Raw genomic sequence first — 16,080 nt, 5'->3', positions numbered from 1 at the left:
CAACAGCTTCAAAAGATGTCACCATAGAAACATAGAATGGAATGACTGTTGATTGTTAATTATCACCATAGAAACAAAGAAACGTACAACTTTTTTTTTTCGTTGCTATTAGCAGCAGCTTCAAGATGTCACCATAGAAACATAGAAAATTTGCATGACTGTTGATTATCACCATAGAAACAAAGAAACGTACAACTTTTGTTCGTTGCTATTAGCAGCAGCTTCAAGATGTCACCATAGAAACATAGAAAATTGGCATGACTGTTGATTGCCATAGACAACAATTTCAAAATATTGCAATAGAAACGGAGAGGGGATTATTGACAGATTATAAAGTATTGATTACTTATTTGCAACGATAGCAAAATAGCATGAAATACAAAAACACAAGAATCACCACACCAAATGAATGATTCAAACTTGCACAAAGCCTTATCTATATAATAGTACTCTATATTATCAATAGAATAAACAGCATCCAAAAACTTTACAAAACCGAACTCGACTCGCTAACCATACAAAAAATTTAGAGATCTTAAAATGTGAAGAATGATCTGTTTTGACCGGGTTTCTATAATAATTCTATATAAAAATTATAATGTAACTAGCCACTTATATAATTAACGTATATAGCTGGTATATTCTGGCAAACAACACTCCACAGCAGTTATTTAACAATCAATAAAAACACTACACAATTATTCAAATATACGATTCAATCGCCAGTTATTGGGGAAAAACAAGTTAACAAAACAGTTGAACACAACAGCCACTGTTTTTTTTTCTTTTTTTTTTTATAAATCTTGAGTTACAAATATTCGCGTGGGATTTGCTGCTGAGATTAACCGAACAGCGCCATCTACCGGGGTTGGAGTGAACTATTCACATTAAAACTATTTCCATCTAACAACAATGTTTTAAAAACAAGCAGGTATTCCTTTTTCGTGTCGGTTAAAAGTGCAATATTATACCTTGTTCGTGCCATTGGCCAGGAAAGGGGAGTGCAGTAATTGGTAAGCCCATGATCGATGAGTTTTGGAAAGTTTGTTGTTTGTTTTATCTTATTCTTTCGTTCTTTTACATCTTCTTGTTTCGAAAAAAAAATGGAAAAATACCGCGAGGCCACAGAATGATGAAATATTGCCAGGCGCTACTCGAGAAATCTTCCACGTGTCACTTTAAAGGGTTTAGTTGCCACGAAACTTCCCATGCGTTGCTAGGCAACAATAACAATGATAAAAAAAAGAAAGGAAGGGAACGCCTTATCAACTTTCTTCAACTACCACACTACGATCTGTTTGATTTATTGAAGAGAATGCCTCTGAGATATTTTTCTTGGCGATGTATCGCGCTTCTCTCTTTTCTTTTTTTTTTTAAGTAAATCAAATGAGAACTTTGGCCAGGTAAGATGCAAAACTACGACTGCTTTCTTAAAATGGCTGCAGGCGTTTTTTTTTTTTTTTTTTTTTTTTTTCATCAACTGGGATTTCGGTGTAAGAGTGGGCCAACTCAAACGTACTTTCTAACATTCTTCGAAGAGAACTGTGCAATTTACAGGCTGGGTTTCAACCAATAAAACATTTGCTCCTGGTGATATGGGTGGGATGGGGAAGAGGAGGAATGATGGGTGGGCAATTATCGATAAAATATCTAAATTTTCTTTTTAAAGAGACGATATGGAAAGATTCTCCTAAATTCAAGTTGGAATGTATACAATTAACTATCTTTTAAAATGAATTTAAAAACCAAGGGAGATCTTATTAAGGGGAAGGAATATCTGAAAATGGCAGATGCGAATGTATTCTATTATATATATTATATATTTTTTTTTTTGTTTTAACCCTCGGAACTTTGAGGTCATTTCATTCCACGCCTGTCATCACTATCTTTGAGCAAACAGATTTATTTATTTATTTAATATATTTTGGCACGAGATTAAAATCACCATTAGGAGGCAGGAAAGGGAAACAAGAAGGGTGAAGTCATTTTGCAATTGCTTTACATAACTTCGGTTTCTCTTTCTGCCCAGTCTTCATCGTTTCCATCCAATCTCATCTCCAAGGTGGCGCTGTACGCGCGTTGCAATCTCTTCCCTTGTCTTTCCAGCTGTTCTCTTAACTCGTGCAAGGTGTGAAGTAGGAGAAGACGTCGGTATTGGACTAACTCCTTCTGAACTCGGAGTCTTTCCTCTCTTCTTAGAAAATCCTCTTCTCTCGCTTCCTGCATCCTCTGGTCCAACAGGTGGCGCTGGGATCGCAGTCGCTGCAGCTTCTCTTCGAAGGACTCTTGGGAGTCGGATGCAGGCTGACTTCCTACGTCAGGAGTGGCCGTCTCCGACAATGGGGTGGTGCTGCAGCTACTGTTATCGCGGTCACTCCCGCATGCGCTGTCAGCCTGTGGACTTCCGGTGTCCTGAGGGACTGCTTCTTTGCGATCGCTCAGCGTCGGTGCCTCCGCTTCGGGGCTGTCTTGCTCTTCGGAGTGCACGTAGTCTTCCGAGTAGGCCTCGTCGCTACTCTCGTCCAGCTGGTTGTCGCTGATGTCCCGAAAGTCCATCCATGTGCTGCGAGGAATCGGTCGGCAGTAGGTGGCGGGGCAGTACGGGCGGTCTTCGTCCACGTACGTCATCTCTTCCGATTTGATCTGTCGACGGACTGGAGTCCTCTGCAAGTTGATCCACTGCGCTGAATGGCGCGTGCGATGAATTATGGAAGGGCTGATGTCCCGCCCGCATCTGAGGGCCGTGATCCAGTTGTCTCCCGCGTAACCTTCCCAAAGACTTCCACTGGACTGGCTGCCGAACGCACTTCCGGTGCAACTGATCGACTCGGAACTCTCCGATCCGGTTGAAGACGATCTGTTGCCATTCCATCCGCTGTCTCCTGACCCGCCAGAGCTACGGGGCGAAGGAAGCCAAGGGTTGGTTCGTATCCGACTCCGCTGACGGGGTGAGCTGACCTCCGAAACAGCTGCCGATTCTAAGAAACTGGTTCTTATGTGGGCACCCCTTCGCCCTCCCTCTCTGGTGAGCACGGGAGTTACGGGAAGTTTAAGGGGATGTGGAGATGATGGATACTGGTGGTGAGGGGTACTGTCCGCCGACAGGGGTTGAGGAGTCTTCCTGGAGTTGTCCAACTTGCGTAAGGGGGTGGTAGGATTGCTGCTGTCTCGCTGCGAGTCCGAAATCTTTCCGTCTGTCCTGTCCCCATCCTTCTCTTTCTTCCCCTTGCGCCGGGATCGTCCGATGTGCACTTCCACCCATCGGATGAGTTTCATCCCGATGACACGTCTTTGATGGATGCTGCGAGAGAAAGAATAAAAAAGAAGTTTTTATTATAAATTTTGCGGTTTTTATTATTAGTTATTTAAGTAAACATAACCCCTCTCTCCAATGAAAACATTAAACACGTAGCATCAGAATTTGATTCCTGACAAAAGAATTCCCTCCATCTTACGTCTCCCTGAAGAAAGTGGACTTTTCCACCTGCAAGTTAACAAATATCGATTTGTTTCCCAAAGACAAATTGAGCAAATTAGATTTCCAAGGTGAACAGCGAAGAGCAGTTTAATGTGATATTACTAAATATGTTTTTTTGCTTGCTTGGTCATAAGTCAATTTTATTATGAATCCTTCATCTATCTTGATCAAACAAAAGACCATGAAGTCCTCAGCTGTCATCTTAACTAATAAATATTATAAAATGGACATTTTCGAATCGTTAAAACTTAATGGGGACTCTACTGAAGAACTTCTAATGTAACCACCGAAGTTAACAATATTTTAAAAAAAAGTATACAAAAACATCAGCCAATAATTAAAAGTAATTTTATAAGGATTTCTTTCCCCATTTCCATCCTCCATTATGCAAACTCTCAAGCTTCGTAATCAATCTCCAAAATGATTGAAGACATACCAAAAAAATAAATAAAACTCTTTTCTTCCTACTGGTAAATGCGCGCGCCATTAAAATCGGAGATGTTCGAAAAGGGGTATCTTGTACGACATTATTAAGGGATCTCGGTGCAGGGCTCATTTTGTATTTGTTACCTTCCTAGCATTGGCCGATACTAAACACTAATGATCGCAGTAGCGTAATTACATGCGCAGGACCTTCTCTTTATCGCTGTCTTCATCCTTCCCCCTTCATAACTGATAAGAACCTGGCTCAGAAAAATCATTAAGAACTATATTAATGATGGGCCATTATTTTTTTGCAGTTCGTCAACCTCTCTGTAGCCATTCTCAGTAAACTGTAATGAGGCACACAACAAAGCAACGAACTGAAGTACTTCGCTTTTAGTGCACGAGCATTTTCGAACCATCCCCCATCGTAGTGGAGGCAATAAAGGGGAGTGAGGGAAGGGGGGGAGTCTACCATAGAGTGCGCGTATTGTATTTAATCGAACATCGACTGCCTCCAGGTAAAAGATTGCAACAGTCAAGGATATGAAACTGGCACGAGATATGAGGACCGATGTAACAAATCATCATACGAAGAGAAGTGGGAGGTTGTTGAATGGGAAGGGGGGGGTGGGAGGCATGATTTGTTGGATCAATTTACTCCATGACCCAACGAGTCAATATTTCATCGGTGCTACTTATTTAGATTTACAGCCGGTAATTATGCTTAGTTACGCTACATTATGGGTTTGCAATTTTCAATTCAGGCTAAAGTCATGGAATTTTTATTAATATGAACCCACAGTTCACAAAAAAGAGTACCGCAGACAGCGAAATGGTCATATTTAACGACTCGTAAGATGTATCAATCCGCAGCTCTGATTGGACGCTGAAATTGCGTTGCTGTTTCTTATTTACCCTATTTATAACCACAGGAACTCTAGAATTTACATGCACTGTTCATCCTTACTTTAATCCTCTTCTTCATCTTCATCTTCATTACTGTTCCAACCTAAGGTTGGATTAGTTTCGTCAAAGCCTTCTATTTTTTTCTGTCTTCCCAGGTCTTGTCTTCTATCATTCTCTTCCACTCAATTCCCTTTGTTTCCACATCTTCTCTAATCTGATCTCTCTCTCTCTCTGTCTCTCTCCACCCCTTCCTGGGTCTTCCTCTCGACCTCTTCTTGTCCATTCTCATCTCAAACATTCTTCTTGATAATCTGTCCAAGTTCATTCTCTTCATGTGTCCAAACCATCTCAAACGTGATGTAATCATTTGTAAGTTTAACAGAAAAGAAAATCCGGTTATCGGTTATGGAAGTTTCATTTTCAAGTGTGTTTTGTAGATAAGAAGCTTGTTGAAGAATTCTTTTGCAGAAGACGATTGGCAGTTTGAAGACAAAACCTGCCAATCTTTAAGTGAAATAACTCGTGATCTCGAGTAAGCCAGTAAGTGAAATCTTTGAACCAGGAACTGCCCAATTTTGGCGATTCAACGATCGATACAATATTCACCTTATTATTTATTTATTGTACTTGTGTAGTCCCTGCTAACCTTTGGCAACCCTGCTATATTAGACATTATCACACAGATTAAGATTAAGATGATGTAGAGAACGAGTTATAATATCTTAAAACAGCATCATACAGATTTAATATGTATAAAGGTTTAATGTTCAGTAATGTTTAATGTATCAAAATTAAAGTCTGACTCCAGTTCAAAGATCCCAATACAAACCATGTCCTACATTTTACTCAAGAACTCAGTTCTCTAAAATGCTAACGCGTCGAATAAGTGAATAAAAATAAAATCCATTTCACTGTTAATCAATTCACAGATCCAAATCGAGATCATTATATTCAAAACCACCGAAGAGAAGATTCTTAAGCTCTAGTTCCAGGAGCAAATTATTCGAGCTGCAGTTGAACTACAAAAAAATTTTAATACCTAGATCCTAATCACTATAAGTGCATACAGCATCTAAATGAGAGAAGTCGTTGGTCTGCGATTGAGATCTAGCATTGAATCGTTCCATAAACAATACCAATTCATTGCAAAAGATCTGAATTCCAAGAAATCACTTCATTGCATCATAGTTCAGTGAGAACGGTGCACCAGTAAGGACACTCTTTGGGTTCTCACATAAATTGGGCATTTTGTAGATCGCACTGAATAGTTCAAATCAACTTTATTAGCTATGCAATTCACACATGCTGGAATGTTGCCTTTACCATAACGCTTTAAGTGACTATGCCCCTGCACATTGCACACAAAGTGTCCTTACTGGTACATCGTTCTGCAGTATGTCCACAAGACAAACATTTATCACAGAGTGTAACTAGATAAAACCGCTGGAACCTATGACTAGACCAACCTATGAATAACATCCATCGACTTAAAAGATGGAAATGATCCTAAAAGAAGCTTTGACTACCCGACTCCTTCCTATCCTTTCTTAAATTTTATTATAAATAAAACTAGGATCTATTTACTTACTTTGCATTCCTCTCGTGTTTTATACTACTATCGTCGCTAGCCATATGTCCAGAGATAATTATCTCCTGAGATCAGATTCTAATCCTTTACTTTTAGGCTTAATGCTAAGCAAGATCCCACCAGCAGGCAATTTGCTTCACTGATGATATGACTCTACTGCAGCGAAGCCACAGCTAAATAAATTAGCACACTATCACTCCCACCTCTATCAGCACACTACATCAAATGTGCTCCGGAGGATGCTTTAAGTATCACGTGGATCTGGAAAGTACATGGACTCGGGTCTCCGAAGACGTGTTTGATGCTACACACATTACACACCTGTAATGCTCACGGAAAACGAAAAAAAAATGCATATTTACTCAAGGAAACACGACACAAAGGATTGTAATAATCCCAGGAGAAGACGGAGTGAAGTGAAGGAAATGGGGGAATGCTTCAAGATGTGCATAATATTACCTGAGGTGGCGCGCAGTGATTTGCAACATCTCCATCGGAGCAGTGAGTGAAGAAGATGCCATTAGGGAGGAAACAGTGATTGCATTTCCCGGGTGTAAATATTACCCACAGACTTAACATCAAACATGAAATCTCTCAGACCACCCATTACATCAACGGGGGAATACCGTTTTGGCAAACAGAGTGGTGTCGCGTCTTCCTATGAAAAATTAAACGCTCCCTGAAAATCGTTCTCTCTGCAAATGAATAGCTCAAAAGAGGTTGGAGAATTATTCGCATTTCTCTCACATATTGCCGCATAAACATTTACTATCTCTTTCATTCTTTTACCGGAGTTAACTTTTAAATAACCAGTTTTTTTATTAGAGATTTTTTAATTATTTAAAACAGAAGTAGAATACGTAATGATGATGTATACTATTATATTATATTTTGAAAACTATAAACTTTAATTCATTTATTTATGCATTTAGTTAACAAAGCTAAGATATAAATTTTTAACATACACATTCATTGCCAATCAAGATATAAATTACTATGTGGAATTGGTTATATTTTGTCGTTTTGGGGGGAAGGGATGTTGTAGTGGAATTTTAAGCGCACCAGCAATGAGGACCATATTGCTTGGTGTATACTGTCTGTAATTTGCGTGTTCTGAGGTCGATTTTCTGTTTGCTGTACGAAAGAGCGGAGTTTCCGGGAGAAAAAACCATGCTGCTCTCGCGGGAGTCCGGCTAACTCAGCTACGTTGTGAAAAAGACCCATAAAAATTACTCACGTCATCGAAGGGACTCGAACTCAGGTCTCGTGTGGGGAGGACGGCGATTCTACTAACTGTCTACCCACTAGGGGGTGAAGTATGGATGATTACGCATATAATAGGACAGATGAAGGTCTGTTTTATTTTATAGATTTCCAGTTAGAACTAAATGTAGCCTAATTTCCAAAAGGTTATATATAATGGGAGATTATAATCGTACTCCAGTCTTGCTTCAAGGGGGCAGCTCTAAAATTATTCCTCTCTAGTTAAGGTACCCTCGATTACCGTACTTTAAATTTTGATTTATGTCGGATTTTGTATGTTAATAGACCATTATAGTACACTACAGTGGTACTTCAAATCTATCATTGTGTATTAGTGTATTAGCCTCCCCAGAGTAACTAAAAGAACAGTGCAAATCACAATCGCCATCTTGGATTACTGATTATAGTCTATGCGTTCTAGTGAGCTAAGTTTACCAGTTTACTAATGAGCAAAGTTTACCAGTGTTTATCCCCACTAGCGTATGGAAAAAAAGGTTCCAATATTTGTAACGTACTTTGATTGGAAAATATTTAATACTAAACGAACTCTTAATTTCAAACAACGATAATTTTTTTCAATTTCATTGATAACTTAAAATTAAAAAGCGACTTTACAAATATAAACGGAATTGCAGCTGAAAAAATAAAGACAAAACTAAATTACGTAAAGCATTTTCAATAATAACTTCCATTCGCATCATTTTAGATCTTACCTTCCTCAATACCGCATGACATGCTAAATAATCAATGCCTACTAACAACAAATGCTACCTTTTAGTAACATTGGAGCTTTTTTTTCCTAGCGAAGATAGCAATTCCAAAAGGTTTGTTATTGAAAGCGCTCTTGCGATAGGCGGCAAATACATTTGTGTGTTTCTAGCCTTCGGAAACGCTGTTAACTTCAAATTCCATTTCCTTTCTACCCATTAGACAATGTTCTGTTCTCAGATGGTGGATCAATAGAATTTCATGCGTGGTACCGAGACTTCGCTATCCCAAAATGAAATCTGAAGTCGCTTCGCGAAATCTTCATTGTCGAAGTTAACAATATTTCCTCTGACAACGGGGAAAACAATCGTTCTTCAATCCCAGGGGGTGGGAAGAACACGTGTCTGTGTGTATCGAAGATGGATGGAAAGAGAAAGATACACAGAGAGAGGAGAGAGCCGTTAGGGCGATATTTTTTTCCTTATTTTTTTTCTTAGCTTAGTTTATTTTTTATTGGATTCTCTGCATGACAATAAGCAAAAATTCATAAACCTCTAGATAAGAAATATCGATCAGGGACTTAAAAAAATGCCTTTCAACAGGACTTATTTGCTTAAGTAATGACTAAGGTTTTGCAATTTTTATTTTCTTTGATTTTATTTGGCTGCGTAAACGTAATACGATTTCTGAATTAAATATTAAAACCCCATTGTTTTTAATGCTGTACTTTTTCCATTTTTTTTTTTATTTTCCTTTTTTGTTGTTGTTGTTGTTGTTGTTGTTGTTTGTGTCTGTATTTTTAATAGAAATCATAAATAAATAAACATTGGAGGTCGATATTGTATTTAATAAATTTTAAATTAATGATATCCTTATAACGAACAAGGAATTAATTTAAAAATAATCTTATACAGAATATTATAATTTCGAAGAATATTCTGAGAGTTTTCTAGACTTTTTAAATAATATTCTACACTTCAATCTACAAATTAAGAGGTTACCATGGTGATCCAGAAATGAATATTGCGCCATCTGGTAGACGGGATCGAAAGTACGTCACTAGATCACGTGACAATGTTTTATTAGCTAATTGAAGACAATCAGGTTTAGAGCAGTGGAAATTCATTGTAAGTTATAAAAAATGTTTTTTTTTTTTATTCTTACAAGAAAATAATTACTGCATTTGCCTTTTTTGTTGATGTTTTGTGATTTTAGAATCTGCAGAAGCATACAAAACTAAATATTTGCGAAGCATTCTGATAGATTTCTTTTTTTTTTATGGAAAAGCAAACCCATCAAAGTTTGATATCTTTCCTTCTTTTCTATATTTGCAGTGCGCCACTTCGATTGACTTCTTCTTCACTGTGGATGACTTCCTCATTCCGTGATAAATTAGAGTTGAAGGGAAGCTATCTTCCTCTTTCTTTGAGGGTTCGGCCTCTGATTGGTTACTTTCATGTCACTACGATGTATGTGACTGTTGTACAATGCGACACTGATGGAGCAAAGAGATGTCGTGTTCATCTCTTAGGAACGAAATTCTGTTGAAGAGGAAGAAGCAATGGCTTCCACTGCACTAAGAATTTCAAATTAAATGGAAAAAAGAGAAGATTCGTAACTGGACAACACAGATAAACAGTCGACTGCGAATAACATATATAAACATCTAATTACCTTTCAGTCAGGATATTTAGCCCTTTCTATCTTTTTAAATTTTTCAAATCGACAGCTTTTTAATCCCTTCTCTTTTCTTATGAAGGTAAATAAATCAAATAAATCTAGGTAAAGAATTACCAACCCTTATACCGTATGAAAGCTTGTGTGTGGTGAAGTAACATCGATTTTAAATACTTAACAGAGACAGAGGCAGTATTTTATTCGAAAATATCGATATCAAGTACTTAAAGCGGATAAGGCAAGAGATAAGAAAGTCTTCCAATACGTTGCCAATAAATCATGTTGGATACTACCCAAGAAAACTATTGAAGTATATTTAGCCGTACAGTTCTCAGACGGTGGCTGCATTGCATTAAATCATCAAATTCAGAATTACTACTGCATATACCCGAGTAAATTCATCTGAAAGCTTCAGCCTAATCCAAAAGCAGGCGTTTCCATAGTTACGCGAGTGTGCTTGTTGATGCTAACGTTGTGGTCATTCATTTTTCATTTTAGCGTAGCTCAGAGGTGTCCAACCTGCAGCCTCTGGTCTTATCATTCGTTGCCCTCCGCGTGCTGCTCTCCAGTTCAATACTACCAACTCATTTGTAGCTACCCTTTAGTCATTAAACTTGTAGTAACATTCCCAGCATCGGTTTATTCATTTATTTCAATATTCTTGCTCTTTGTTTGCTAATCAACGTCATCTCTGAAGCATGAATAGCCATGTGCTAGTCGGTGACTTAACAGGCTCCTATACGTATTAAATAATGTAAATAATTCTAAAAAAATGCACAGATGAGAAGCTTTGAGTGTAATAAATACTGAAATTATAGGTTTAAATGTGTTTCAGTTATTTAATTGACCCATATTTATAACAGTATTTATGGTAGTACTGTAATGTGTACAGTGTGCACCAAAATAAAGCATATAGAGATAACAGCACGTCTAGTGGAGACATTATGCGTTATGAAAACAGGTTATAAGGTCGCATAGCACGCGTTGTGTTATTTAATACTGAAAATTTATTAATTTTACACAATAACGTGTGCCAAAATTTCTTTTCATATGTTGGGAAGGGAATTTTCGGTGTCTAAAAAAAGGTTGGAAGTCGCTACTGTAGAGAACTAATAAAGACAGCCACGTTCGTGATACAAAGACGACGCTGGTATTCTATTTTTGAATAAAACCCGGTTGAGAAAGACACTAGCTTAAGCTTACTATGCAAACCTAAAGATTATAAGAACATCAAGATACAGGCAGAAGAAAAGAAAATAACGCCACGAAAACACTAACATTTCAAAGCAGCCCTCCTGTACGGTATTTGCATACTTATAACGATATAAAAATCGCCGGGTGTCCTGTCTTTAATGTATTCAGCAACACGGTTTTATTATTTGGTCGTTAGCGTGAGCCAAAACTTCCTGCATAAATTTTATCTTCGAAATTCCATTGGCTCCTCTCTTTTTTTTTGCCTTTAAAATATCCCAGAAGCTACCACTGGGGGCAAAAGAAGCTGTTCACTGTGTGGAATGAGTTATTAAAGATGGCGTGTTTTTACCCGCAGTAGACTAATTGCATTATTGGCAGGCGAAAGGCGCATTTTGGTGTTTTCTGAACAACCAAAAACAACGTAAAACTGGAAATTATTCAGATGAAACTAAACAGGCAACGATGTGTCAAATGAACACACACACACACTTCGCCACTAATTCTCGCTTTACAAAAGAGTCCGCCACACCATTCCACATCCAAGTCACGTGATGTGGCAGACTGCGGCTCGCTGTTCGTAGACGGCAAACCAACTACGCTCGACTGGTTCATTTATGGAGAAGGTGCAGAAATGCGAGAGGAGGCCAACGTACAATGTCAAACTGGATTAGAAGGAACCGAAGTACGGTTGAGTTAAGGAGTTCTATACGGAATAACTCCAGATGAGCTTAAGGGAAAAGAAGAGAGAAAAAGACTTTTGGGATAATCCGATATATGTCGAGCTAAACCTCTTAAACTATTATCAGAGCTTAGCCACCTAAAGGGATTAAGAATGGGACATAAAATAGCTTTTTGCCTAATAGCGCCAAGAGAATAAACATGACTGTTCACCCAACACACTATTTAAGACAAATGAACCACCAAATACTTCTACAAAAAAGAATTTATTTAAGATAACTTTTATTAAAAGCAACGAAAATTTAAATTTATATTTATTTTTATTTATTTAATAACTGTTTTATTGGCAATATTTGTTATAAATCGAAAATTTCTCAGAATACATTAATTTTCTTAAATAATACTTTTAAGAAGTTGAAGAAATAAAAGGAGGAATTTAATTTTATAAAATATAAAAGATTTGTGTGAATTTTTATATTTTTTTGTGCGCATTTTTATATTTTTTTTGATCATGATTTGTCTAGATACGTTCATATCTTTTTTTTTTCTTTCATTTTATATTAACTCTGGTATTAAATAATCATTTATTTAATACCATTTTATCATTTATTAAATACCATTTAATCATTTATTCAATTTATTTGGCAACTTACTAAAAACACTCGTATTTCGGAACACCCGTTTGGGTTTGGCGTTAAAAATAGAAAAATAAATAAATAAAATAATAATAATAATAATTCTAACCCTCATTCGGTAGGCCAACGTCAGATGTCGCTGTTTCACGTATAAAACGTCCATTTTAATGTGTAAATAAATAAATAAAAATTCTGACACTCATTCAGTAAGTCAACGTCAGATGTCGCTGTTTCTTATACAAAACGTCAATTTTAATGTTTTTAATATATTCACCATAAAATAAATAATAATAATAATAAAAATAATAAATAACAAAAATTCTAAACCTCATTCGGTAAGCCAACGTCAGATGTCGCTGTTTCATGTATAAACGTCCATTTAATTTGTAAATAAATAAATAATAAAAATTCTCACACTCATTCGGTCAGTCAACGTCAGATGTCGCTGTTTTATATACAAAACGTCCATTTTAATGTTTTTAATATATTCGCCATGCGTAACTTTTTTGCTAATCAAAAATCTCTTGTGTTCTAACACTTTGATACTTATTTTAAAACGAATAATAATGTTAAAATGTTTAAATATTAATCAGAATTATCATAATTGAGCCGTAAATTTTTAAACATCAGTAAATTTGCTTTAAAATAAAAAGGAATTGGGGATATGGAAAAAATGGAAGCGGTACTTCGTAAGTATATTATTTAAATATTTAAAATTGCTCAAAGTCACCCTAATGTAATAACGGATAATATTATATTCCACAGTGCTGCAGACACGTATCAAGAATAAAAATAAACACGCTCTGAAGCATCATTCTAAAATATTCTCGCAAATTTCTCTAACGTGTCAGAAGAACCTGCAATAAATGGGGAATCGCATCAGAATCGATGAGTAGAGTGGAGTAGGTTAAAACAGAAAATCCATCATCAGCTCCAAATAACATGGCTTTTAAAGCCTTAAAAAGCCTGATGCAATGAAAACATTTGTGTTATGGATTAAATTAACCAACACAACCTTTCTGATATTTAAATCAGTCCACAAAAAAAGGTGCGCACTCGCAAACTCATTGCTAGTACGTGTACTTCAGATTTGATTCCGTTTATTGGAATAAAAATATCTAATGGTTGGTATGAAGGAAAGAAGAAAATAAACAAGTCTCTTCTGTCAGCACGTCTAAAATTATTTAAAAATTAAATTCAAACACAACTTAATAAAAATAAAAACTTAATAAACAAATTGTTTATTACAACTTTCATAAAAAAACTTTTTAAGTTGTTTTTAATTTGTTTGCTTTTTACAAATTTCATTTGATTTAATAATATTATATATTATATAAATAATATACTCAGTTGTACACTATGATATTTTATACAAGGTCATTAATTTGATATAATCATATATATTTATTTTAAAAAATTCTAACTCCGCTATAGAAGGAAATTAGGTAGGAGAGTATGAGTAGGAGAAATCACTAGCCAAGAATGAGGACAAGTAGTTTTATTTGTACATATATACGAGGAGGGAAAGAGATTAATCGGATAGGACCTTTGCACAATGGAAACAGTAAAGCCATTGATCATCCAGACAGTGTTGTGATGTAGCTGAGTAGATTACTGTATTGATCGTCACAGTAGAAGGTCCGTTTGGATTGGACAATATTGTGGTAATCTACCTGAGTACTGTAAGATAAGTGATATTGATATCATAGAGAGAAGCCTAATGGAAAAACTACTGAGCCTGAAAGTGTGTGAGGCCCCGACTGTCGATGGTATTTACCTGGTCATATTGAAAGATGCTCTGAGTGAGTATTCAAACCATTAGGGTTAATCGTGAGACCATCGTTGGAGTAATAAGGTAATTCTCCCTGGAGTAGAAAAGTAACGTCTCGCCAATCAACAAAAGGTAAAGAGGGAAATTAAATAAATAAATATTCATTTATTGCGTAACACAGCAACCCCTTCACAGCATGAATAATGGCAGATAATTTAGTACAAAGGAAATAACATAGTAAATAATAAATATACATAGCAGTATTCATATATATGTAAAACATGAATATGATTGATACCCATGTACACTGCTTGATAAAATAAACAGACCAAAATGTTTTTCATGAATATTTTATTGTGAAAAGTGTCGCCAAAGGCGAATATTACATATAATAGGCATCCTGGCATGAAAATTCCGATTATCCAATAGAAATCGATTTACCACCTTATAGAGCTGCACATTATACAAATTATTTATGCCTATAAAAACACGGGTTGGGATCTCATCTTCATTACGTTTTTCGACTTGCTCAGTGGGAGAGCCACATCTCCAGAACTCAGGATGGCAAGTCATCTTCGTTTAGATGATTCTTTGGGATGGCAGGCCGTTGGACGACTTGAAGCCGAGCATAACACATTCAGCACGTTGGCTGAATGTGTCATGCAGTGTCCTCTTGGCACTATAGAAGCTGTTTCAGGAGACAGGGACTATTACAAGAGCTGGCCAAGGTTGGCCGTGGGCTCCATCAAGAGAACAGACCGCTATTTGGCTCTAATAGCAAAATGAAATCCTACGATGTCCTGTCATCAACTGTCTCTTGAGGTTGCTGCGGCCACAGGTAAAAACATTTCCAACTGGACTGTGTTGAGAAGACTCAATTCAAGTGGACTCTACGCAAGGAAGCCAGTGGTTAGTATGCCATTGACTCCAAACCACCGCAAAGCTCGTCGAAACTGGTGCCATGAACTTGGAGCCTTGACAAAATGGGGTACAGTTCTGTTCTCTATTGAGTCCCGTTTTAGCCTGCAACCAGATTCTAGACGTTATTTTATCTGGAGATAACGAGAAATGCGGTACCATCTCTCCAACATCAGAGAACACCGCCTCCACTTACGGTGGAGGCGGTGTTCTAGTGTGAGCGGAATAACGATTAACGGCCACACCCGTCTTCATATTTCTGATAGGGGTACGGTAACTGCCCAGAGGTACCGAGAATAGATCTTCGAACCCTATGTGCGACTTTTTTAGGGATGTGGTTGGCCGAGATTTTCTTTTTATGCATGGCAACGTCACTGCACATAGAGCTCGAGTGGTGGAGGAATATCTTGAAACTGAAGATATCTAACGATTGCGTGGTCAGCACGATCACTGGACTTAAATCCGATCGAACGTGTGTAGGACGCCCTTGGGCGTCGCATTGCACGCCGTTCACCGGTATATCGAGCATGGTTCACCGGTGTCAGGCCTGTTTAGTCGTTGGAGGGGTTCATACGCCGTATTGATGTCATGTGATCATATTTTCGAACATCTTCTATCGACATCTGCAACGTGAACGTTTTGGTAATTGTTATACAACCCTTATAAATGTCCCTTATACCTGTCTGAAGTTTCTCGCTGTCTCCTAATTTCATCGTTATTCTACGGCCCACCACCATACTTACTTTTTTTCTCGCTTCATCGTAAGGTGTACAAGTTACACAACGTTTTCTACGTGTTCTGTGAATTTTGTTGAGCAATGTATTAACAAAATAAGGCA

The 16,080-nt window shown here is 37.2% G+C and overlaps 1 protein-coding gene across 1 annotated transcript in view; it reads right to left on the bottom strand.

Moving 5' to 3' along the window:
• Positions 1–1,426: 1,426 nt before the first annotated feature.
• LOC150076953 (uncharacterized) overlaps positions 1,427–16,080 on the bottom strand; it is a 29,110-nt gene continuing 14,456 nt past the window's right edge. The window contains exon 2 of the mRNA XM_090386022.1: positions 1,427–3,301. Within this exon, the coding sequence (XP_090242148.1) occupies positions 1,999–3,276 (1,278 nt within the window). The 5' untranslated portion in view covers positions 3,277–3,301 and the 3' untranslated portion in view covers positions 1,427–1,998. The remainder of the gene's footprint in view (positions 3,302–16,080) is intronic.

This window comes from Mastigoproctus giganteus, chromosome 12 (genome assembly GCF_048544385.1).
Source record: "Mastigoproctus giganteus isolate SK-2022 chromosome 12, ASM4854438v1, whole genome shotgun sequence".
Classification (NCBI taxonomy): Eukaryota; Metazoa; Arthropoda; class Arachnida; order Uropygi; family Thelyphonidae; genus Mastigoproctus; species Mastigoproctus giganteus.
The sequence above is the reverse complement of the archived record's forward strand: the minus strand, read 5'-3'. Positions and strand labels throughout refer to the sequence as shown.